General features: G+C 37.1%; 1 protein-coding gene across 1 annotated transcript; it reads right to left on the reverse strand.

Annotated features, from left to right (window-relative positions):
- Positions 1–569: 569 nt before the first annotated feature.
- map3k3 (mitogen-activated protein kinase kinase kinase 3) lies at positions 570–25,690 on the reverse strand. The gene is made up of 17 exons (XM_015374747.1): positions 24,507–25,690; positions 16,851–16,931; positions 16,230–16,351; positions 13,927–13,967; positions 13,425–13,524; positions 12,002–12,115; positions 11,700–11,820; positions 10,358–10,491; positions 9,355–9,428; positions 9,086–9,153; positions 8,701–8,796; positions 8,449–8,610; positions 6,696–6,844; positions 5,874–6,005; positions 3,990–4,119; positions 3,704–3,881; positions 570–2,338 (listed from the first exon to the last, which is right to left on the reverse strand). Exons 2-17 carry the CDS (start codon positions 16,852–16,854, stop codon positions 2,110–2,112), a joined length of 1,854 nt encoding a protein of 617 aa, XP_015230233.1. The 5' UTR covers positions 16,855–16,931; positions 24,507–25,690; the 3' UTR covers positions 570–2,109.
- Between the last annotated feature and the right edge of the window lie 476 nt (positions 25,691–26,166).

Here is a 26,166-nt window from a genome sequence, read left to right on the forward strand (position 1 = left end):
CTTTTTACCTTTATGTATATCTGAATGCTTTCAGTTGACTTTCACTTTGCAGCTAGCACATTAGAATTCCTCACTGTGGGACGAAAAGGATTTTTATAATCTATTTATATTCTAAGACAAATAAAAAACAGAAAACTGATATCTTGTTCAAGCTCCCTTTGTTTCTATTATTGCAGTCTTCTTTAATAGGACTCACTTAGCTTACTATGTTGTAACTGCTGCCTTCTGCCTCTTGGTTGGTTTGAACTTAGGAGTGACTGCTGAAAAATCAATCAGAAGGTGCATACACAAAATAGATGTCTAAGGGTGGGCACATTTGTGCAAAAACAGCTATTGCACCTTTTAAAATTCTCAAACAAACTAGTGCGTTATTTTTTTTTTCAGTTGAATTATACAGGGTTTATATTACATTAAAGGTATAGTGGAGGATATTATTTTTCCAGGTGGATCTTCAAAATAAGTGGTCAATCATCCTGGTGATTTGTTTACGTAAGGCTGTCCTACGTGCTCGTCCTCAGTTAGCTATCTTTTCCTGCGTTTGCACACTTTTATGTGGTGAGCTATCGTGAGAGAAAAAGTGTCAACGAAGTGTAAGAGAAGAGGAGAAAGGCATCTGAAGAGAGAAACAAGACCAGAGTGTTTTTTTGAGATTCTTTCAGGCGATGGCGTGATGCCACACCGATGCCTTGGTTGCAAAGTTTCTACTCGACAGGTAAAATTTGGCATGCTATTTGGAGGAATTAATTTCACATTACTGCTAATAAAAGTTATCTACCTCTATATTGTAACTTTCCAGGGAAGATAACTTATTTTGTAATTTGCATCATTAGTAGTTATAGGATGGCCAAAGATATTTTTTTATCCTGCAAACATGTCCAAATGTCCCCTGCAGCACACACACACACATATAGAAGCATGTCACGGTTTTTTTAATGTACCAGTAGTCTTATTTGTGGGTAAAATTTTATGAATAAATAAAGGTGAGATGAGATCCATCCAAGCAACTGTCTTATCATTGCGTCTCCGCACATCCTTGAGGAGGAATGGGCCCGTGCATGCTTTCTCACGCGCTTAATAAAACCCTGTACCCGTACAGGGTTGTGCATGTGCATTTGTTTTTTAAAGTGGAGAAAGCGGGTCTTTTCAAAATTTGCTAAAGTCCTCCACTATACCTTTAAGGGTGATAACGGTTATGTCCTAAAAAAAAAAACTGTCATTAACCAATGCACTTTTGAGATCCATTGTGTATTTTGCAGTTTGTGCATTTAAAAAAATTATTGTAAGACTCCATTTGATCACATAATCGAATTATGCTTGTGTCAAAAAGTAAAAACACTTTTAAATAAATACTTTTTTCTTTTTAATCAAAATCTTAAATCTGACATTTCTGCCATTGTCAGATAAATAACAATGATCCTATTGCCACTGATAGACAGATATGTTTCTTAGAAATGGCAAAACCCCTTCATTTCTGAAGCAATGCTACAAACAGTAAGAAGGTATAGAAAATTGGTTTTGTCAACAGTAATGTAATAATAATTCATAGAATTAATAACTGATCCCACTAGCTTTGGTACATGTTGCCTTATTTAGGACACATTACAAAGAAAAGCTTACTGGGTTTAATACCTTAATGTGTCTTGATCTGGATATGCTTAAAACAAGAAATCGGAAGTAGCTTAAAGAATCTTCCAGAGTTTAAGAACATTTTGTTGCAGAGAAACTCTTTGGCAACAGTGCATAACTTTTGGTTTGAATGTTGAAAAATAAAAGGATTCCATGGACTTTTTTTTTACTGCAAAAGAAATAAATGTAAACAGGAATCGTCACAACTGGTGCATGAACCGTGACTCCATAATGATTCCTTTGAAGTGAGTTTTCTGTCAGGATGAGCAGCCTCATAAGTAAATATTTATTTCCCCCTTGTGGAAACTCTTGGAACAGCACATGCTGGAAATAAAAGGAAAGAAAGTGAGCTTTAAGAGTTTTTGTGTGTTGAAGACTGTGTCTCCTTTAAAGCATATAACGGTGATAGGTGCATCAAACACTGCTAATGCTTTGCCCATTAAGGCTCCAGTGCTACACTTCAGTTCAGGGTTGAAGCACTACTCAGCACTGTATTTGGGAGAAAGGATGCCTTAACAGCTCCTCTGCACTTGGTCTGTGTTTTGCCTCCACAAAGATACAGCGGATAAAGTCCCGAGCCTGGTCAGAGGCACGTGGTGGGAGCAGCGGATTGGTCGGCTGGGTGGCGATCTTGAATATCGCTGCCATGGCCTCGAATTCTGCCCATGGGGGCTTTTCTGTGAGCATCTCAACCACGGTGCAACCAAGGCTCCTGCAAAAGACATGCAAGATTATGACTGACGTAGAGAAACAAGCTGAAACAAAGATCACATATTTCATCTAAATACCACAACACCAACGTTATGAAAGAATGCCTACAGTTCATGACTCCTGCAGAGAACCTCTTTCCACTGTTGAGATAAAAAAAAAGCCCTCCGGGGAGCAAAACTCTGCCTTCTACAAATGCTAAGTACAAGCTGAGTATACCTTATCTGTAATAGCCTGTTTGACTGGCATTCAGCTAAACATATCATCAGATTGCATAACAGTAAAGCAATTTCTGTAAAAAGGTTACTTTTTCTGGGAGCTTAAATGACAGGGATATTTTGCATACTAGTTCCAACCTGCCATTCCTCTGTTTTTGATCTGTTTTCATAGCAGATCATCCTCACCTCAGTAAAGACATTTATGTTTCAGTCGGGGTTTTTTGTACTTTCGATGCAAAAAAACAAAACAAAAAACAAAACCATAAATTCCAAGTTTTTTGAACGTGTTTTTTGTAATCATCAAGGTGAACGCAGAGTAAGAAAAATACCCTAAAATGCTGCCCCAGATATGACAAAGCAAAACTATTTGGAGATCCAATCCAAGCAAAAGCCCTCTCCTTGAATAAACATTTTAAAACACATGGTTGTGTTCAACCAAAACAGCACAAACTGATGCCTTCAGAGGTCACCTAATTCATAAATACGGTCCACCTGTGTGTAATTTATTATAACATAGCCGGTTACTGAAAGCATCATGGTTTGTTAGAGAACATTATAAAATAACAGTATCATGCAGATGAAGGAAGACAGGTCAGTAGCTGAGACGACTAACGCAGACGATTAAAGCAGATTTAAAGTTATAAAAAATATTCTAAGCTCTGAGTAACCCACTGAGCTTTTTTCTATCCATCATCTTATATAGAAAGAGATATACAAATAAAAAAGTCTGAAAATATTAGCAGCTTCCTTAAATTAAATTGCCAGCCAAGAAGAGCATTAATCAAAGATGAAACCAATATACCCACAGTTACTCTGGATGAGCTCCAGAGATATACAGCTCAGGTTTGTAGAATTTGTAGTCAGCACTGTCATGATTAATTGCAGCAATGTATAAAGACAACTGAAATGACTCATAACAACCCGTATAGTGAATGTATAGGAAATTACTGTGGCTTAACACAGCATCATGACTTTCTGTTAAACCTATAGGACAATTAATTTATCCAACAGTAAGGAATATCTACTAACTGAACACCTTCTTCACCTTTTCTTCAACTTTTTGAGACACTTAACTGGGTCTCAGTGGTTTGACAATATGTTGATGTAACAATGCAGGACCATTTGGAGATGAACTCAACTGAATATCTTACCAGACATCAGCTTTCCTGCCGTAGCCCTCTCCACTGATCACCTCTGGACTCATCCAGTAGGGGGTGCCGGTCACAGATCGGATGCCGGTCCCAGACATGCAGATGGTCTGCAGCCTTTTACTGGCACCAAAATCTCCAAGTTTCACATTTCCCTCTGAATCCCGCAAGATGTTGGCACCTAAAAGCAACATTAATAAAAAATATCTTAACTATTTTCTTTTTTTTTTTTTACAAACATTAGATGAATTACTGCTGATTCAGATATCTGTATATAAAACACAGCCACCTTTAATGTCTCGGTGTACAATCATGTTACTGTGCAGATACGACATTCCTTCCAGAATCTGTCTAGTGTATTTCCGAGTAACATTTTCTGTCAGAGCCCCATAAGCCTTCAGCTGATCTTTGACTGAACCCTAAAAAGATAAAAAAAAAAAAAAAACGTAAATTAGTTAACCAAGTTTGAAGAAGAACGGAAAAAAAATGGAGATATTACACAAGGATCATCAAGATCAGTTACTTTAAATGTAACCAGCAGGCCAAAGAAAGGTTTGCAGTGGCTTGCAAATGTGCCTTTACCACTTTAACTCACATTTCAGCCAAATTCTTTGGTTAAAATACGGTATATTTTTCCATTATTTACAAATATGGAAAAGCTTTTGCATATTATTGAATGTATGCAGCAGACCATCACAAAGTAGTAGATAACAGTACAGCGAAAGCAAAATGATACATCCATTAAAAAGCTTTTTACAGGAACAAATTGAAAGGTGTGGTTTTGCATCCAATACCCCTACATCACAAATCTATGTTGGTCTATTAGATAAAATCCTCATGAATAATGGATACAAATGGAAACTTATTATTTTGAAAGTTGGTGTACATATAAAAATACCTCAAATAACAGGTTTCTTATTTTAATTGCCCATTATCTTAAGGAGAAACATTTTGAGGCGATTTCTCAATCAATACATTTTCGAGAGATCAGTCATGAAAGCAGCCATAGTTTGAGACTGATCTCTGGGAGAAGCAGAATGGAGAGAAACAGAAAATCTTCTGTCCCGGCTGCAGTTAGACAGTTTAATGCCTCTTGAAGGACTGTGTTTTAATATTATAATTTATCAATTTATTTATTTAATTTTGTGTTTTTTTTTTTTAAATCATATTTTATATGTTTTTATCTTTGCTATTGGGCAGGTGAATCTCCCCTATTGGTGATTAATAAAGTATTTATCCATCTTTTCTTCTTTTAAGATCAAAGATTTTTAATACTGAGTTTAAAACTGAGATATAAGTTCCCTTTCAAAAGATTTCAACTACTACTACTGCTACAACAGCCATACCAACTGTTTTCAAGGTTTAGAGTTGCAATAGGAACTCTAAACTTTCTGAACATTATATACAGAACTGTTACAGTAAGCTAATTTTGCATAGTTGTATCCATTTATAACACTTTCTTTTTCAAAAGACTAACTTTGTGCAAAAGACCATGGATCAGGGCTGCTAAATGTATTTAAACAATGATATGGGGCCGTTACAGAAAGGGGAAAAAATAAAGCATAAGTCTGTTTAAATAACACCACAGATGCTCAAAAAAAATGAAATAAAAAATTACAATGCTATTAACTGTGATATGCAAAAGGTCTTATAAAAACCAATTATATGCACTTTTATTTTGTTTAGATAATGGAAATCCTGTTCCTTTGCTGTTTTCCAAAGCCATAAATAAACCACTAGCTTGCAATGTAACAAACAACAAGCAACTAATTTAAGAAAGAAACTAAACAAAACCTACTCTTCAAGTAGGGAAAACAGTCCTTTTAAGTTTTTACTATAGTACCAGAAAGGAAGTATGGCTCCTGGAGGTTAGAAAAATAATAAAAAAAAACCTTATCTTATCTTTCGAATTTTTAAAAACTTCAGTACCTACCCTATGACAAACCTAGCATTGTTGTAATAACAACAGTACAAAGCATGGATAAAGCTATCAAAGCATTTGGATTCTATTTTGGACTGAAGGAAAGAATTGTTGTCATCCTCAAATTAGAGGATCTATTAACACTATTCTGAACAATGTGACTAAATACTGAGACTATATTGCATCTTTAGCCGCAAAAGGATTGCTTTTCACTCTAGTTAGACCTGTAATCAACCGGCCACTAAAACTCACCCCTGGCATGTACTCCATGAAGATCGTGAGCTTTTTCTCATTGTGGTCCCTCAAACAGCCGTAGTACTGAACGATGCGCTCGTGATGCAGATTTTTTAGAAGCTGGATTTCACACTCCAAAGCACTTACCTCCTGTAATGAAACATAAATAAGTGCAGCAATTACCCACTTTAGATTAAAACAATTATTTCAAATTAAGAACGAAGCTATGTTTATTAGATAGGAGTAATGAGCTGAAATGCAAGTTAAAAACCATAAAAATTAGATAAAACATGTATTTTTGAACATGACCAAAAACTACAGCCGAGGGTCATTGGAAGTCAATAGCAGAGTTTTCCTAAAGCAGTTCCTGTGTTTACCTCTGAAAATGAGGACACAGCAGAGAATGAGGACATAAATAAAGACAAAGCCACACTAAGTAATCCCCAAGTCCCAACACAGAGGCCAGTTTGGAGAAACAACTGATTCAGATCTGCAATGAGCCGGAGGTTTAGAGCGGGCTTTGAAAGGGTGATTGGAGGTCAAGGCAGAAGTGACCCTCTATCGCCGCTATACTACTAAGCACCTCTAGGATACAGGAAGTGACAGTGCATGTTTTCTCTTCGGCAAACAGGAAAAGACATTAAAAAAGGAAGGGGGGTGGGGGGTTTACGAAGCAGCAAAGATAATCTCTACGCTGCATTCCCCTTATTAAGTCACGCATATCCATGTGCTGTACTAATTGCTATTTTAATCAAAAGATAAAATAACATTCTAGCGACAGCCAGCAAGAAAGGTTCCAGTGGGTTTCGTTTCAAATACTGTCTTTCAGCAACCACTCACCTTGCTTGTCTCAGGACTTTCAGGATCAAACTGGACTTGCTTGGCAGCCAGTTCTCTCCCAGTGTCCACATCATAGCAGAGGTAGACCTGACCGAAAGCCCCCTGGCCTAAAAGCTTCCCCCGACGCCACGTCACCGGGGCGCTGGGTGCTGGGGGAAAAGACAAATATACACACTCAGGTTTATCAAACCACACAAAAACTTTAAAATTGAATTAAATCTTCTTTTTACCTTTAACATTTTATTCGTGGCTCAAAATGACCAAAAACAGGAAACATTACAGACAAAGCTTAGGATTACTAAATTTGTTTATTTAACACAGGAAGTTAGATGTGAAATTATAGATTGTTACAGAAGTGATAAAACCTTCCCTAAATCATTAATTGTAATAGTAGATGAAATATGGTGCAAAAAGTGGCCTGTAACCAAAACATTAACAGAGTTGGCAAGCAGCCTTTGAGAAAGGCGCATTTTGCAGGAGCTTACTTTATAAGTTTTCATTCACTCTGTCCTCTAAAGTGCGCCTAGATCTTTGACAATGTAACCCATGAATACATGAAAGGAAAAAAAATAGGTGTCCAAACAGCACTACCAGGACATCACAACTGAAATGGATTGCCCCTGCAATAAAGACACACTTCTCAATACCTTTTACTCTACTGAGGAAATAATATTTTCTGTCAACAATTGACCTATTTTGGAATTATCTGTACTGAATAAAGGACTTTGTGATTTGTAGCAAACAAAAACAGTCTAGGGATAACAGTTCTTTGATCAAAGCAAGTAAGTAAATAGCTTGAATCCCAGTTGAAGCTTAATTGCTTGGAGTCCACATGTTCTCATACATGGAGGTTTAAAAGGCCTCTCTAAAGTGATGCATGTATCTCTGTCCTGTGGTGAGGGCTGGACAATTTACCAATAAAACTGATTATTCATCTTTTAGTTTTATGGAGATTGAATTTTTTGAAAATTTAGATTTTTTTTCCCCCACCAATGCCCTCCTTAGGCTGCCATAGCTCAGTTTGACATCAATTCATCACTTTGGTTCTTAGATGTCTTCTCATAACTGATTAACCAACTCAGTGTGTAATACCACAAGCTGCAGAAATTTACTATGTTCGGTTTTTGATTTTTTTGTTATAAGCATAATTTTTTACAGGCATGTTTCACAGCGTTAATTTCATTGCCCTATAAATCAAGGTTAACATAAAAAAGGATGAAAGTATCTCAAGTAATGCTTTCCATTTGTAATTTTTTGAAAATAAAAATTTAAAATAAAGATAAAAGAAAAAAATAAACTGGATTTAGTAGGAAAAAAACAAAAATTACAATTGTAAACAATATTACCCAGCCCTACCTGGGCTTACCCTATTGGCACATATATATATTAACCTATAGAATATTGTAATAATGTGCAGCCCTTGTTTGGTTCTAAGAAACACAAATGAAAGAGGGCATGTGTTACACCCAAGAACCAGACCAGGAGCAATAACCAATTAAAACCAAGCTTTTAGGGTGACATGAGAGTTACATCATATTATCCAACCAATGAGAAAATGGGAAACTGAAATCAGGGAATCAGATCAAAGAAAAAAATTTAAAATCATGTAACTTCTTCTTGAAATATATGTATATATATTTTTGCAGATAACTCTTTCATTTCCAATACAGCGATAAATTAATGAGTCTTAGTTTTGTACAGTTTAAAATAAATACAAATCAGAAAATATGTAAATAGCTAGATCAGTCCTTACACTTGTGGGCAACAGAACGTTCATGTGGACGCAGCCTGCCTTGTAGGTCCAACTGCTGCCTGCTTCCTAGACTCTCTTCACTGCCATTAAGCGATCGTCGTGAGGGCACCAGAGTAAACAGGTTTCCCTGGGGACGACGGATGCGCGGAAATGTTCGACGACCTAGAAAATGCAACAGAATAGTTGCTTAGATTACCATATCTTTTTGAGAGGGGAAAAAAATATATATTTAAATGAAAATATATTTCTTACCTTCACTGTGGTCTTTGTAATGCAGGGAAACATGGTACCTGCGAGGGTAGGTGCCTCCCTTTCCTGCTACCCTGTCATACACATGATTCTCCCGGTCTAAAGAGAAAATCATTTACAGGTCATCACCTTTAAGTTCAAGGTAAACGTTTAAAGCTCAAAAATGGAGTCGTTCATGTTTCAGTCCTAGTTATACCCACTAACTGTGTAGAAATAAAAAAAAAAAAAAAATAATGGCCAGCTGAAAATAAAGAACATCTAATGGCTTTAAAGTGGTACCATCTTTACTGATTAGATTTTGAGCACTGGCATTTTTATGATCAGATAAGGATTTTTCTAGCACATAATTTTTGCACTGCTAAAGATTAAACTTCAGTTTGTCTCTCACCTGATATCTCTTGCCGGTTATCTGGGTAACTCTTGGCTCTGTGCATGCGAGACTTCCTCATTGATGGGCTGTGGAAAACAAAAAAAAAGTTCCTGGGATCTATGCAAAGTAAACTACCACTTATTTCAACTTTAATATTAGTAAATCAGTCAATTATTAGCGGAATTTTTTTTAGAAGAGGTATAACATTTGCAACAAACGGTATCTTTATTGGGAGCATGGGCTGCCAAGGTTACCTCTTAATCTGATATGCAGAATATCCTCATTACCTTTCTGAGTTGCTGTCCAGAGACTGACAGCTTCCAGAAACTGAATTCTCTGCACTGCTCCAGGGATCCAAAACCTGCTTAAACCAAAGTGGACAAGAGAAGGACGGAAGGAAGGAAGAGCACACACATCTCACTATGGAGCTTTAAGAGAACCTATAATCAAAAGCTAAAGAACATTTCTACCAATCTGTGGATGTTTAACTTTGTATCTTTGCAAAACAAGTTTAACTGAAGTTTAAGAGACATTATGTAAACTTTAACTGAAAAATATCTTTTTGTTTGACTCTTTATGACTAAAACATTGTTAGACGAGCAGAATGACACCTCAGTAGTTCAGCACCGATGCACACCTATTGTCCTGAATGTACTTTGGGTTTAAAGTCCCCGCCCCCTTTTTGGATGTGACATCAAACATAGCCATATTAAATTGTCCAACCTAGCAAATTGAAGCGTTTTATTTAAGTTGGGCTTTTTTTTGGATAATCAGAAGCAACCGGCATCAAAGCTCAACTCAGACACCAATGGTGACTCCAGGGAAGGTGAAAAAAGTTAAATAAAAATAAAAATCCTTGTTAAGTAAGAGCACAAGCCGTGAGGGCTAGCAGAATAGTGCTGTAGCTCTGAGTTTTGGCCACAGGTGGTAGTATCATTAGAAAACTCTATGATGCCTATTTAAGGGTTTAAAGTAATACAATTATTCCTTTATTACTACATTCTGCAAGGAGGAGCTTTGAAATTGCACACATATATGCTGTAAGTAGTAGAAGTATACATGAAACAGAAAGACAGGACAGATGCTTCTTTTGTTTCCTGTTAGGCAAGCTTATTCTTGTGAAGTAATGCAATCTAGAAAGAAAGCCTTTCTTTCTCCTCAGATTACCAAGTTCTGCTTTAATGAGAGAACTCATTTAAGGCTCTAATAACAACTTGTTCATGTTATCATTTTAGAGCAGGCAGTGGATCCTGTCTTAGCATGCTTTTCTTTTTTTAAGAGATGACTCACACACTGATCGCTGGTTTCTGGGATGAACTCCCCCTCACTGTTGATGCTGGTGTAAGAACCTTGTCGGGCAATCCTCTGCTGACGCTCAGGGACGTATCCAGGAGGAGGGGAACTTCGTCCCGTGTTCTGGGAACCTTTAGTCAGACAAAAAAACAACATGTGACATTAAGGAAAGCCTTAAACAACTTTAGTTTTTATTTTTTTAAAAAGCACACAGTAGTCATCTTTAGTTTATGTGCTAAACTAGTTTGCCAAACGGCACCAAGCACATTTATTAGCACCCTGATCAAAGATGTACAAAAATAATTTGACTAAATAAATATCTTACTGCAAAAGCTAACAGTGAATGAACACTAACACTCTAAATATTAGAACACTGGTTATTTAAATACATTATTAATCAAATAAATGCTTTAAACAAATCACTTTGTACAGCCCCCCCTTTTATCAATATTATACATAGTCTGTGTCTCTGACAGGTCACAAGGTTCAACTATAATGGGAGCTATTCTAAATTGTAAAAACTTTACAGATCATTTGGCTTCCTGTGTTCGTTTGTATACTTTCTTTTTATCAGCTTTTCCACTTTTTCTATAACTGAGGTATGGAGATAAAAATATCACCGGTTAGGGTTTTTTGCCTGCATTCTGTTGAACCATTTTATGTCTTGGATTTTAAACGTTAAGATCATATAAACTAATTTTAGTATTCTAAGACTAGATACTAAAAAGAACTTGCAGGCACAATATTTTGCACACAAGCACTCAGACCTTTTGGTCATTTTTTAAAGGGGAATTGAATGGCAGTCGCTAAGGCTTGATTAAAGTCTTTTAAAGATTTTCCTAAAACACTCATTTCTTTTACGATTTTAAAGTCCAAAAAGTATTTTCTTTTAAAGCCTGGAGAACTACTGCTGAAGGTTACAGTAAAGGATTTTGGTAGTTTGAACTGTTTGCACTGTAATGTAATGTATCCATGAAAACAGGTGTTTTGTTTTACTTTTCTATAAGCCTAAAAGTAAACTTTCAGCCGATTAGCCTCCATACAGAAGACTTTAAGCTTTCAAAACTTGCTGTTGTTATACAGTCAAGCTTTAAAGCCCTTCTGCTCAGGATAAAAGAAGCCGCTAAAACCAGACCACTTGCCAACGCGGTAATAGCATTCTGTAATCTTACTGGCTGCGAGCCAGCAGGCAGTATGTGTGATTGTGGAAAGGAAAAGGAAGTGAATGTATTTCAAGAAAGGAAAGTAACTGTAAGTTCGGTAGAAAATAAAAGCAACCAGGGAACTGTTAGCAATTATGGCTATTAGGTCCTCTGGGATTAATAATCAAAAGATGTACCTGTTGATAGGTGGCGCCCTCTGGGTTCAGAGGGTTGGTACGCTGTACTAACATCTCCAGTGGAGTGGGAGGCCTTAATCCTCACCTGCTTACATGACAATTGGTGAGAGTTGGAGGACGCCTGCAGTTATAAGGAGGAAACAAACAAGGTTCTTAAAAAATGATGGAACAACTTGTGCATGTATGCAGGCATGTAGTTAAAACATCAAAATACGGAACTTTTATTTTTCACAACATTTGATTTAGACATGGAAGTTGTGCAACCATATGTTGTGAATTTATGTCCGGATTATGTATCTCACATTGCTGAGCTCTTGAGAAAGAAGCATTATCCTGATACTTTTCATACAGGAGCTTCTGTCAAGCAGGTCTACTGCCTTATCCAGGTCATCCTGACCTCGTAGAGGAATCGACATCTGTTTGGAAGAAAAAGCAAAAGGACAACGGACAACACAAGAAATTAAACCAAAGCTTACAAAGTAGTAGAACAGATTTTAAAATGCATAAATGGTTGATTTTCTTACAGAGTTAGAAAAAAAGGCATTTATTTGCATGTATATCCAAGTTCATTTAAATGTTTTTTTTATTCAATCACTTACTATACTTTTGCACATCAAAGTAAATAGGAGTCTTTACTATGAGTCTTCTGTTAACCGATAGCAAAAACACATGCTTTGAGGATATCCATCAGTGGTTTTACTACAGCTGACCATATTTACTTTTTATCATTTTCCCACTTGGTGTATCTAAACCTCTGACTGTAACTGCAATGTGCAATAGAGAAGCTGGTGAAATAGGTTATGATATCGTAATATCTGAACTTGGAGCTGATAGACTAAAAGAAAACAAAAAAACAACTGGGACGATAATGATCTCAGAGAATACTTTGATTTTAAAGAGTAATACAAATGAATTCAAAATGTTCACTCAGTTGCTGTTTTTCAATTACAGAAATTGTATGTTCTTTTTTACTGATGCAACCTTAAAAAGTGTACCGTAGTTTAAAATAATTCTATGTTTTAAAATGAAAAACAAGAACTAGTGATATGAAGAACTGAAAGGTCTATTTTTAGGTGGAATATAGTGTGACGTCAAGCAGCATCTCTCTGTGTTGTTCTTCATTCTCATATTTACAGGCTGGGCCGGCCACATGCATGCATGTCCTTATGAATAACTGACGCTCACAGCTTAAACCCTTGTGGCCCAGAGACAGCAGCGTGGCGTATGAGCAAAATGGAGTAGAGTGCACCCAGTGGATCGAAACGTTCAGCTTAAGAAAATCATTGGCCAAAATAAAGCTGCATTTGCCAAAAAACATTCTTTCCTAGACCACAACTTATTCAGTATACAGGTTCCCTCTGAATGTGATCTGTTTTGCTGTGATTTGAAACTTTGCAAATATGTGCAGATGTGTGTGTGTGTGTGTGGGGTGGGGGGGGGTCTTGGATTGGAGAGAATTCACTCGTCACACATCTTGTTTTGGTCTTCAGACAGTGATCAATATCCCATCGAGTGGTAAAATTTTCCTTATTTTTTTTTTTATGTTTACCTAAATTAATATGTTACCACTGCTAATAATGACAAAAAAATGGAAAATGCTCAATGTAAGTTGCCTTCCCTGTCAAATTACATCAAGCTCTCTCGTTTACAAAGAAATGCTGACAGAGACAGGACTACTGAGGAGATAAACAAAGACTGAGAGAAAAACACGGCTCAGACTTTCACCTCATTGTTCATATAATGGAGCTCAAGCTTCTGGCCAAAGATACTCTTTACTTTTTCCTGAATTTCCTCAAATTGCACAGGCCTTCCAAACACCAAGATCCTGTACAGAAAAAAAAATCATGAGAGATTTATACCAGCTGGTAGGGAAACAGTGCTTGACTTACAAGCACACATGCAAAGAAAATACACAAAAGCTGCCATTTTTTTAGTGTGTGCAGATCCTTCTAAATACACCTTGCATATTTGTGGCTTGTGTTGGCAGCAGCATGCTAACCACAGTCCTTTCCCTTACCATTCTCCAGCTCACATACCTTTCAGATTAAAATGCTGGACTGCTCCTTCTCATGAACTGGAACATGTGACATGAACAGCAGCCGACGAGAGTGTGTTTTACAACCAGTGTAAACTCATGCTCTCCCTTATTTACAAATGTACATTGCTTACTATGTATGTACAGAGTCCTAACTTATATACTTACAAATGAAAATCTAAGTAAACATACCTTTTTTCTCCCGAGTATTCAAACTTTATCCTGACATCATCCTAAAAGAAAAAATAGGCAATACAAGGTCAGAGAGTTCTTTTTTTCCGTCGGCATTTACATGAACTCACGTCCATTCATACAGAATACTACGATTTGTTTTGGTGAAAGACACAATTATTTTTTTGTAGAAAACATAAATCAGAAGGGCTAATAAAGCCATACAGTTAAAACTTGCTGATATGGTTCTAATGAAACTTAGACTTAAACAGATTTATTTATTTTCGTTTAGAAAAGCTCTCTAGACAATTTCATTTTTTTAAAGTGCAGCCTTGATAAGGTAAGCAGCAGTTGTTGAGCTACTACTAAACTAATACGCGGTAACTTATAGTAACAGACCAAGATGGTGTTTTACACACAGGCCTAATCTGCTAATTTCGGCCAGCAGTTTTTTTGTTTTGTCTTTGAACTCTGAAGTTTTAAAATGATGCAGAATGTCTTGCTTATTACTGAATAATGAACTTTAACTGAAGTAGATGACACTTGCAGTTCTTTAGACCTTGTTCAGTATCCATTTAGGAGTTGTCTATGAGCTCTTAAAGTAACTTTAGTAGGATTTCCAATGTTTTCTCCAGTTTTGCCTTAAATTAGGTTTTAACTTTGAGCTTTGTAACTTTTTTAATACCAATATAATTTTCCTAAAAGTTTAATTTAGCTTGCCCTTATTTTTGATGAGCTTCTGCACTGTGAAACTAGGACATAATAACCGCAGATACCAATAAATGCATCCTCCCTATGCAGTAGTGTCTGCTGGGGTCTTGCTCAGTAGCTGAGTTTTAGAGAGGATGCTTCCGGTGCAGCCTTACAAGCAATTTCTGCAAAATAATTCTGTAACTGCAGCTACACTTTGTAGAAATTTCCTGTAACCTCCACGTAGAGATATAACCTTCACAATTTTGATGATATCTTACTAGGGTTCCAGGGCGTTAGGAAAGCATTAGTGATGCTTAGTCGTCATAATGACAATCACCAAGGCAATAAATAAACAAATAGATAACAGCATTAATCTCTCTGAAAATAATACTTCCATCTCAACAAAGTATGATTCAAAGGTTTCAGCATTAAAGCACAGTTATAGTTTTATAATGACATCACCAACTCATCAAATCCTTGTCATATCAAGTTTATCAACAAATATATTACAGGCACTGAGAGTCAATTTAAATAAATAACTGAAACTATTTAAACACTGTATTGTAGTACATCTGAAATGCAATGCAAATGAAATGTTGTATATATTAATATAGTAAAAATACTGCACATTTTTATATACTTGGTATCACTGACTTTGATCATGCAGACTTATAAATTAAATCACTAACATGACGAAAGGAAGGAGACAGCCGTTATGAGCTAATGTTCTTTTAAGAACATAAGTGATCATTTCACAGCGAGATAAGGATGAAATTGAGTTATGGTAAATCTGTGGAAGTTTGTTAAAATCACAGTCACTAGAGAAATAAGAGGAGACAGTCATCGACAAAGGTGCATAACTCACAAAAACTCTAAGCAGCTGCTTCATTTCTGAAAAATACAAATGAGCCACACGTGATTCGTGTAAAGACGCCTGAAACATAACTTTGAATGAGCGATTTTCTTCCCCTTTTATCACTGATGGCTGTTAAGCCAGGAGATGGCTAGATTTAAAGGGGAAAAATAACATTAGCCTCAAACTGTCTTGAATTGATGCAGCATAGTTTAAAAATGAAAAAGAATCTACAAAATGTTTAGCCCTCTGCCTTAACAACTTCTAATCCAAATATTCCGGTAAATAAGAGGCAAATTTGACATTTTAATGACTAACCTTATGCTGAAATAAATTTTTATCCCAATCAATTGTTTTAAACCTGGAAAACTCAATGGAAGTGCGGTGAAAATAAAGACTCCAAACGATAATAATTGCTGCAGGAAAAAAAATTCCTTTATTGACTTCTTGATTATTCAAGTCAAAAAATAATCAAGCTAGGCTTGTTCAAAATAAATCAGTTCTTTTTAATTCTAACAATTGATGCAAAGACTGAATTGCATTGATTAGGTCAAGGTATCTTATGAATACTATATTTTCAATCTACCAAGGATTTGGTTGATTTTAGAATTTGTTTGATAATCTAAACAATATAGTTATATAAGTGATGTACTTTTCCCCCAAAAAGCATTAAATTCTGATATTTTATTTAAAAAATTTGGAATTTTGAGGATGAGTTAGATTTTTTTTACTCTAATCTTCTAATACCTAAAGTTATTTTTAACTTAATGGTGAGTACCTGTCTGTTAACCTGTGCCAGTGTCTTTGGTTTTCCGCTGTCGTAGGAAAACACCGGCTGTCGTCGAGTCATCTGAAGGGCAACCAGGTCTTTCATGATGGAGTGGAGAGCCTGCCTCTCATCTGCAGGCAGCCCAACAAAACAAACCATAAGAAACTGAGCAAGCTGGATTGCAGATCAAGCAAGTTGCTGTAAAACTCTGTTCGACTAAATGTACTTTGGCAATTCACCTAAGTTTAAAGGTGAACATGTTTGCTTCCTTTACCTATAATTCCATTAAAACAATCTTAGACAAAGATTCAGAGACAGTGAAGAAGTACTCTGTGTTTGATATGCATTTTCCCATGTTTGATCTCAGAACAAGCGCCTCTTTGGCTGTGCTAACGCACTAAGAGAAAATATTTCCCTTGTGTAGCTTGGATAGACATCACAGGACTCAGGACAGCTAAGGGATCCAGACCCTGAAACCAATGCTTCGACTGACAGTGTCTGGAGCTGTATATTGCACACTCTTTGACCTGCTTAATACTTTTTCCTGCAACTGTGTGTCTGTTTTTATCTCATGCTTTGTCAAAACTATGCACTAAATGTCTGTTTCACATCAGAATTCAGAGGACTCACTCATTTTGGCAGCGTAGTGCGTGCGTGGTCCACAAAGCAGCCTTTAGACTGATGCTTCTGAAGTGCCGGACCACCCACACCCTGTAAGGGTAAATGATGAAATCAGTTAGGTTAATACCTTCAAATGATGCAAAAAGGATGTTGATTGTTGAGTCAGGCAGGATGTAACAACATGAAAAAGGGTAGAATATATTGCAAAAGTTAAAAAGTGTGCATAATGACCAAATTCTTAAGCCATCAAAGATATGAAAATCAAAAGTATAAGTAGTTCATAAGCATACTTTTTTTAAAAATAAATGAGGATATTTCTCTTTATGTAAGAAAAAAAAATCATGAATTTTGATGCGATTTAGAGAAACACTTTCTTTTGCTTTTGGTCATTTTCTAGTCATTTAACTAGATGGAAAAATGTATTGCATGTTTCAAAAGGAGTTTGCTGGTGCAACAACAATGCTGTATTTTTGGGATTGGGGAATAAACACTTAAAACAAAGCAGCCGTGTGGCAACATGATCAAAAAATGCCCTGCCTTCAAAGGTTGAAGTCTCAGCCTGCTGGCTGGAGCGTTTTTGTTCACCTTTGCGTGAGCACTAGTGGAGAGCTTGTTTTCATCCAGCTTTGTCCAGCTTAGCTTTTCATAGAGCTAAAGGTAGATGAACGCCCACAAAGGGACAGAAATGTCTCAGGATGTGATCTGGTGTTACTTAGAGAGGCTAATAAAGGCATTAACCGTGAACATGAGCAATAACTTTAATGCTGGGATCTTGTTAGGAGGTGCAGGTGGTCTTGTCAACAGGATCCTTTATGCCCACCGAAACATGCACCCATGCCTCTAACTGTTAAAATAATGTTTTCATTGCAATGTCCTCCAAGAGGGAGGTTCCTCGCAAATATTTAGAAAAAAGCAGATAAATATGTTCATTTGCATCTGCTTCCTTTAGTACCTTTCTTATTCTAGAGACAGGGGGTCACATAAATCATACCGAGAGTCGCAAATGGCCCCCAGTTTTAACATTGCTGTCTTACAGGAGTGAAACCTAAGACTGTTGAAATTAAACCAAAACATTTTGACTGAATGAAAGCTTGAGTGAATGAAACTGCGTCCAGCTCATGCTTATGAGAGAGAACGGCAATTGGAAACGGCTGACATTCAAGCTGCACTGGCAGCGCTCACTCTGGCTCAGTTCATATGAGAAGAATTCCTTTATGAGCAGATTTCTGCTATTTTTTTTTTTAAATCTAAACCAGGTTTAAGCAACTCTGGTTTCACAAGCAGTAAAACCATCCGTAAGCAATGTTATAAATCTACAGCAGAAGTTAACAAGGCAACATTATCAGTCCTGTTGAAGGCATCAACAGCATCATATATCAAAATTCTTCTTTTAGAGGAGGAGTTGTTTATTTTAACAGCCAGCTGCAGTCATGGTAAAATTAAAAGTACAAAACTCCATAAAGTTATGTGGTTTATGAAAAGGTTTTAGGAATATTAAAATCAAACCTCCATTCTGCAAAGAACAAACTGAAAAACATATGCAAACATGAAGTGCTCTCCTACTTCCTATGGATTTCAATGAGAAGGCAATTTTTAAGCAATCAAAAGTCAAACATTCAACAGAGAGGAAGATTATTCCCAAATGGAAAACATTCATGATAGCTTGAGATCTTCCAAGGAGGGGGGAATTTCTGAAAACTAATCCAGGTCAGACAATAGAATCCTCAGAGAAACTCCAAAAATCCAGGAGCTCCAACTCAGACGGTACAAGCCTCAGTTATCAAGTTAAATGCTAAGGTTCATGACAAGATTATTAGACAAAGAATGAACAAGTAGATGGCTTGTATGGAAAGGGTTGCCAGGAGAAAGCCTCTTTGCTCTAAAAAGAATGCTGCAGCACATCTTAGACTTGGAAAAAATGAATATAAATGAGCCAAAACAATGAGAAAATGAGAGAAAAGTCAGAGAAGCCTGACTGTACTGCACTGAGCCAGGTTCTGTTAAAAACAAACAGCAAATTATCACCAACATCTTGTAGAAACTGTCAAACAGGTTGGTTGGAGGAAGACTATTTGGGTTTATTTTGCAGCCACATGACCTGGGCACCATGCGGCCATAGAATGCATCATAAGCTCCTCCAAACATGAGACAATCTTTCCAACAGCTGAAGCTTTGCCCAAATTGGATGATCATAAAGAGCAAAAAAAAAAAGGTAGCCAACAAAAATGGAATCCAAGTCAATAAAATACAAACACCTCCACCCATTTATTCCAAAAACATACGTATCCCAGACAGAGATGGTTTGACTTCTTCAGAAATACATTGAAATAATCAACTATATCATCTAAAGTAAAAGCTAAAAGGTAGTTTCACTACTTTGAGATAAAATGGTGACAATGGGACAAGCCTTCTGTAGATAAAGTCAGCAGTATCGGCACCTAAGGCACCTTACTGACTCTGTGGATTTCTGGGTAATAATCACCCACAGGAATGCCGGGTATGTCCGACTGTGGCTGGCAGAGCGTAACCGCATAGCTTTAAACTTTCTGCCACTCTCACACTACCCTGCCAGGAGTGTGAGCCAAAACCTTTCAACTCTTCCAACTTGGTATTTTAAACACTATGAAAAAAAAACATGAGCTTAATAGAGTGTGAGACTCTCACTATTTCAACTGTTGGGTAACTTGAGGTAACATTGAACCATTGTCTCTTTCTTGGCTACAGACATCAGTGAAAGCACTTCACTTTTAAAGAAACTCCTTTGTTGTACTCAAACAAAGCAAAGCCTCTTTGTCAGAAGGGACCCTCTTCTCACCCCTGTTTGAACCGACTGGAATTACCCCCCAATATGGAATTCTGGGAATTCAATTGAGAACACGACTGCTTTAGTCAGCTGTGCATGCTTTATTTTTATTGTGGCCCATTTCCAAGACATGGAGGATTTACATGGATTTTCCTTTTCCCTCACTCCTCTGTCTGCTTTTTAGAGGTGTTTAGTCTGAGGCTGTATTTTCCCAGACCCAGTCGTATCCATCTCAGGTCAGAGATGCATCTGGACTCATGGCTTTACAGAAAAATGTCCAGGCCTGGTGGCTCTGTCCTGTTTCAGGTGCACATCTGCTTTCGTTTAGAAGAAAGAACATTTAAAGTCGACCTAGACCTATTGTTGATTTTGGCATCACAAGGTTGTAAAGCAGGCTTCCACTGTTCAGTGGCTATTTATAGTTATAGTCATTAACTAAGCATGGTGGCTAAGATGCTAAAATTAATCTATCAAAATCATTGTCGGCTGAATTAAGCTTAAGTGACAAATTCAACCACCTGCGATGCCGCTTGCACAGCTCCAGCCAATCTTCTTAGGGGGCGCACCTTCTTTGTAGCCAATCATCTTTCAAGATCTCCTTCATTTAGCCCCTGGCCTAGCTTCTCTCTCCCCAACGCAAGCGAAACTTTCACCCACCTCCACCCCATCTCCTCCCTCACTCTCACAAACTCCTCTGCTGGGGCCCGAACGTTAAAGAACTTATTTCATTCATCTTTATCTGCCTCCATCAGGCCGCTCACACTGAGTCTGGCTTTGTTAGACATTTCTGCCTGTTAAAAGAGAGTTTTCCTCTCCACTTTCGCTAAATGCATGCTTGGTGCAAGGCATTGTGGAGTCAATGAATCCTCGAAATCAGCTGTTTTTCCTTAGATAGAGATATTTAGAAGAAAATGATTGTGTTACCTATATAAATAAATTGAATACTGCTCTAATTGGAGCTTTTATCTGGCCTAGTGGTTAGACCGGTGCGCTCGTGCTCTGAGAATTTTCCAAGTAGCAGGTTCGATCCCCACAGCCTGCACTCTGGGTCTCTGAGCAAGACCCTTAACCCCACACTGCTCCCTGGGAGCTGCACAGTGGCAGCCCACTGCTCCCCAAAGGGGATGGGTTAAATGCAGAGAGGTAATTTCTCCATTGTGAGATTAATAAAGTTCAATTTATATTTCTTTTCTGTGTGTGTCTCTCTAGGTTGAAATAAACTCCTTCAAGGAAATTAATAGAATATAAAATGTTATTAGTTCACCGTGTTCCTTTAGAACCTCCTTCTAATACTGATTAAAGGACCAGCAAGTCTAATGAATGCTTGCCTTTAATCTGCAATATTATTGTGAAAACACTTTTAACACTTTAAAATGCTACAAATCGTTTTTGATTATTCTGTTCTTATTGAATTTATATAAAACATTATCATAACTAAGAGAGTCAACTTGAGATTTATGTACAGTTTTTATTGTTTGATGTCCATTGCCATTATTTCACCGCCCAAACTTTTCTCTTGCAACTTTACAACCACCAACTTTGCTATACGTCTTTTATAAATATATGTGACAAATACCACTTAGTGCCAAAGTGAAGTGGGAGGGGAAAAAAAATATGTGGTATCTTTTTTTTTTTACAATCAAAAAAGGGAGAAATGATTTTGTACCTTAATGCTCTGATTACCATGCACACAAACTTTAGAAGAGACGTAATTAGTAAATAGAACTTAACTATGTATAAATGATTCTCTCTATAAATATTGCTGGTCTGTGAAGTTCTCAAAAATTGTGTTTGAGTGCTACAGTAAACAAACAACATGAGATCCAAAGGGACACATTAGAACGGGTTGAGTATAGTTTTGTTGAGATCTTCAAAGCAAGTTTCTTCCATAAAAAGTATTCAATGTTTTGAATTTTTTTGAGACTCCCACTTCCATCCATCGCTCTAAACAGATATGGAGATTATGTTTCCAGTAAATGATTAATTATGGACTGTGCAACTCCGGTTCTTATTGAAAAGTAACGAAAAGAAGATGGCCACGTGGTAGAGGATGCTTTGCTCAGATCAGCCCAAAATAATATTTTTGGCTATGGAAAACAGTAAACCTGGATGAAACACGACTCTGAACACACCATTCCATCTGAGGATTGTGGTAGTGGCAGAATCATGCTGCGGGGATGTTTTTCTTTAGGGGTTAAATTGGAAATAGAGTTTTAGGTAAAATAAATAGAGCCCAACACATGTCTACAGGTTTCATGAAAACTCTAGACCCGAGCAGAGGTTCCCATTTTAGTAGGACAATCATCCTAAAAATGAAGCCAGACCTCAACTTGAATGACTTGGAATAAGAGGTGTCAAGTAACAAAGTACAAGTACTTTGTTACTGTACTTAAGTTAACTTTTTAGGTATCTATACTTTACTCCATTACTTATTTTTTTCCTACTTCTGACTTCTACTCATTACATTTTTACACAAGTATCTGTGCTTTCTATTCCTTACATTTTTAAAACAAACCTTACTCATTACTCTTGGCTTCAGTTTTAGAAATCATCAGAAGCAAGCAGGTGTTCTTCAAACTGCAAATGCGAATTTTCTATGCCATGCTACAATGTCGGATTAAGAAAAAGATGTTTAAATGTCTGAAAGGTCGGACACAGGCGAGAGCGTATCAGGAGATGGAGACGGAGACCAACAAGACCGCCCTCATCCTTGGCCCTATCTCAAAGAACCTTTCGAAATAGTCGAAAAATTAAGCTTTCAATTCATATTGTGGCATTTGGCTGTTTTTTTGTTTGTTTGTTTTTTTAAAGGTTACTTTATACTCTAAGTAGTTTTTGGAGCGTATACTTTTTACACTTTTACTTGAGTAAAGAGGTCAAGTTGATACTTCAACTTTTACCAGAGTGTTTTTAAACTGCAATATCTATACTTCTACTTAAGTAACAAACTAGTGTACTTTTGACACCATTGCTTGGAATGCAGCTATTTTCCAAACTAAAATGAGAAAATATGTCACAGTCTAACGGCACAAAGTCGCCAAAGACTTTTCCCCTAAGAACTTTCATCTGTAGCTGCAGCTAAAGGTGTTTTTGAAAAGCACTTTTTGGAGCAGGCTATAACTACAGTACACACAAAAGTCACACTTTGAAATTCATTGATTGATGTACAAACTATAAATGTAAGTGCATCTGTACAAATGTGTGGTTTATATCTAGTTTTTTTCCCTGTCAGAGGCGTAGCCAGAACATTTTTATAAGGGTGGCCAGGCAATAACCAATGAACACTGAGGGGTGGCCGAAAGTGGATAGGCGCCAGAACCTCAGGTTCAAGCCAAAGATAAAGACTAACTATATAGACGCATATATTTAAACATCCGTGCTTTCTAGATAAAAGGTATAGTGGATAAAATTCTTTCAGGTTTGAGTTCTGGGGCAAACATCTTTTCCATTGTCATTACTTAACTACTTTTGTTGATAAATATTCTGCATAAAATTGATATTTAAAAGTACAAATATCTACATAAATTGAATATTTAATACGATTTTATTAAATTAGTTATTTATCTATGATTTCACTGAAGACTCCTAGATGACTTGCAGAGAGACATAGTTTTCTCTTTACCCTATATAACACAAAATCTAGTTTTGAAAAGAGCATGATTTCTGTACTTATCTTTAATGTTACTATAATGATGTGTATAATTAACCACAGTGTTTTTGTTGTCAGGAAATTATGAATACATGAAAAAAATAGTAAGTAACACATGAAAAATTAAAATTAATATTGCACTTGAGAGTATTACTGCTGCCACCTTCTGTATTAGAGAGAAAAAAAAAATGTGCCACCCCTGGCCCCCCATCTATGTTCCTAACAGAGCACTTCGCTCTCAAATCACTGGTTTACTAGTGGTTCCTAGAATTTCTAAAAATAGAATGAGAGGCAGATCTTTTAGTTATCAGGCTCCTCTCCTGTGGAACCAACTACCAGTTTTAGTCTGTGAGGCAGACACCCTGTCTACTTTTATGGCTAGGCTTAAAACTTTCCTTTTTGATCAAGCTTATAGTTAGAGTGGCTCAGGTTATCTTGGGCTATCTCTATAGTTATGCTGCTATAGGCTTAGACTTCTGGAGGACATAGGGGCCCCTATTTCATCATTCTGTTTCATTCCATTTCTATACTCCCACTCTCCAGAATCTGTTAGTTCAAACTCTAACGTTCTGCTCTCTCTCTGCTTTTTCCTCATAGTAGCTTTGCCTCGTCTGTTCCTGTTTGGCTGTGACACCATCCTGGAGAGAAATATCAGCTGTGCTGCTGCCATCAACAACTTTGTTTATAGATGTTGGAGATCTGCCTGTTTTTCCAGTGTAGTCCTGTTTCTCCGACTGTGACTGGCCGGATGTGCTCTCTTCATCCTCTGAGTTGGCTCAGAGCTTGTCTGCCTGGCTGTGTTTTTCATGGATGGGGCCACCTTTTACAGCTGCTTTTTGTATCTCTGCTTCGGTCTCCTCATCTGCCTCAGCAGATGGCCGCTCACACTGAACCTGGTTCTACTGGAGGTTTCTTCCTGTTAAAAGGAAGATTTTCTTCTCCACTGTTGCTTCAAGCATGGGAATTGCATTGAGTCAAAGAGTTGATGCAATCAACTGGTTTCACTTAGATAGAAAACTTTTAATCAATTTGACTGCATGATCTGGTGAACTCTAAAGTGCCCTGAGATGACATGTGTTGTGAATTGGGGCTATACAAATAAAATGAATTGAATCTAGCTCCACCTCTGTTTCCCATGCCTAACAAAAACAAACAAACAACATAATGCAACACAGTTCTCATCGATGTCATGTGAATGCCCCACAGCCCTCACCTGTAATCTCAGGTAAAATGATCCAGATTCGTTTGTAGGGGACCCAGTCACCTGCGTCTCTGGATGGTAGAGGGATACAGTGTCCTGGAGGAGCAGACGTCCATCGACGTCCTTGGTCAGACCAAAACACCCGTGAGAGGGTGTGAGAGTGACGGCGGCATGCAGGGGATAGACACCCCCAAATATGGGGGAGGATGTTGTCCTCTTTCACAGAGTTTTAACTCACTAACGCACTAACAGAGTCTATAAGGGTATCTTTCAGAAAATGTAAGATAAACACAATATCTTTCTATACAGAAAGCATTAAATCTAACTGTTCCTGCTGAGGCCGCTGCAGCCTCGGGTCTTTGGAAAACTTGAATTTCCAAAACATGATTTTTTTTTTTTTAGGCTTTAAGCTGAAACTTATATATATATATAAAAAAGATAAAAATCTACCAAATGTGGTGTAACAGTTGCCTTGTAGCTTTTATTAAATCCATTCCTGAGCTCTCCAAAGGGAAAACAGTAGTTTCCGTGATTATAAGAGCCTGTCTTCCTGATAAAACTTCAGATTTCCCTTTTCTTTGTTGCCTAATTTTACTTCAATATATTATTGAGAACAGATAGAGAGTTCAGTATTATATATATGTCGCCTCCTAACATAAAACACTCCAAAGGCCCTACTGGCCTAACGAACATGTAATGATAAAATATATTCAACGTGCGACGCGATAGTTTTGACTCAGTCGAGACGTTTCAGAAAAAGTAAAAGCAACCGTTAAGAACCACTAGAGGAATACTGTCTGATTATAATCCTTAAAAAGACTTATCAAACTCTAAAATAAGAATGTTTAACAAGTCATGCTTAACCAAGGTTATAATATAACGTATTTTCCAGGGTTAATGGCGATAGAGTTAGCTAGCCCGCGACTTTTCACAACAAAAACAAACCAAGAAACGGTCTTCAACCGAATACGTCAAACTTCCTGACAGAACAAAATATCTCCACCGGAACCCGCTGCAGCTCCTGCAACAAGTCACGAAAACCCATTAGTGGTGTTGGGATCCATTGCTGACCAAAAATACTTGATGTCGAGTCGTCCACACGTTTAAAATAATCCAGAGTTGTTCTCAAAGGAATTCCTGATTGACAAACTATCCAAATTATCGCCCGTCAAGCTGCGGGGACGCGCTGTTACTCGGTAGATAGCTTTCCGCGGGAACGCGCATATTATTGGAGGGGCGGAGCTATTGTTTGACGTTTGTGAGGCATTCACAGGTAGGAGGAAAATACAAACTCTAAGTTCATATATCTATAAAAGGAGCATGGAGTGCCTTGCCTCAGACAGTGGTATACCATACATTTTTCATTTATTTCATTAAATTGGTTAAGATGAAGAAATCTCACTCTACATGTTTATTGAAATGTGCAAATTCTCCTATGTATTCTTACTGAGGACTATTTTTTAACGGTCCCCCATCAACATTTACACATGTAATTATAAATATATATAAATAAACAAAAACAATTGTACTCATATTACTAGTTAAATCTACACAAAATTGTAGCAGAAGGGAAAGATCAGTAATGATACATTACTCAGTTTAATTTAGCTTCACTTTCCCATTTTTGATTTTTTTCAGAAAAACTGATTACCGTGTTTAACAATGCATTAGA

The sequence above is a fragment of the Cyprinodon variegatus genome, unplaced genomic scaffold (genome assembly GCF_000732505.1).
Source record: "Cyprinodon variegatus isolate N-32 unplaced genomic scaffold, C_variegatus-1.0 Scaffold109, whole genome shotgun sequence".
NCBI classification, from domain to species: domain Eukaryota; kingdom Metazoa; phylum Chordata; class Actinopteri; order Cyprinodontiformes; family Cyprinodontidae; genus Cyprinodon; species Cyprinodon variegatus.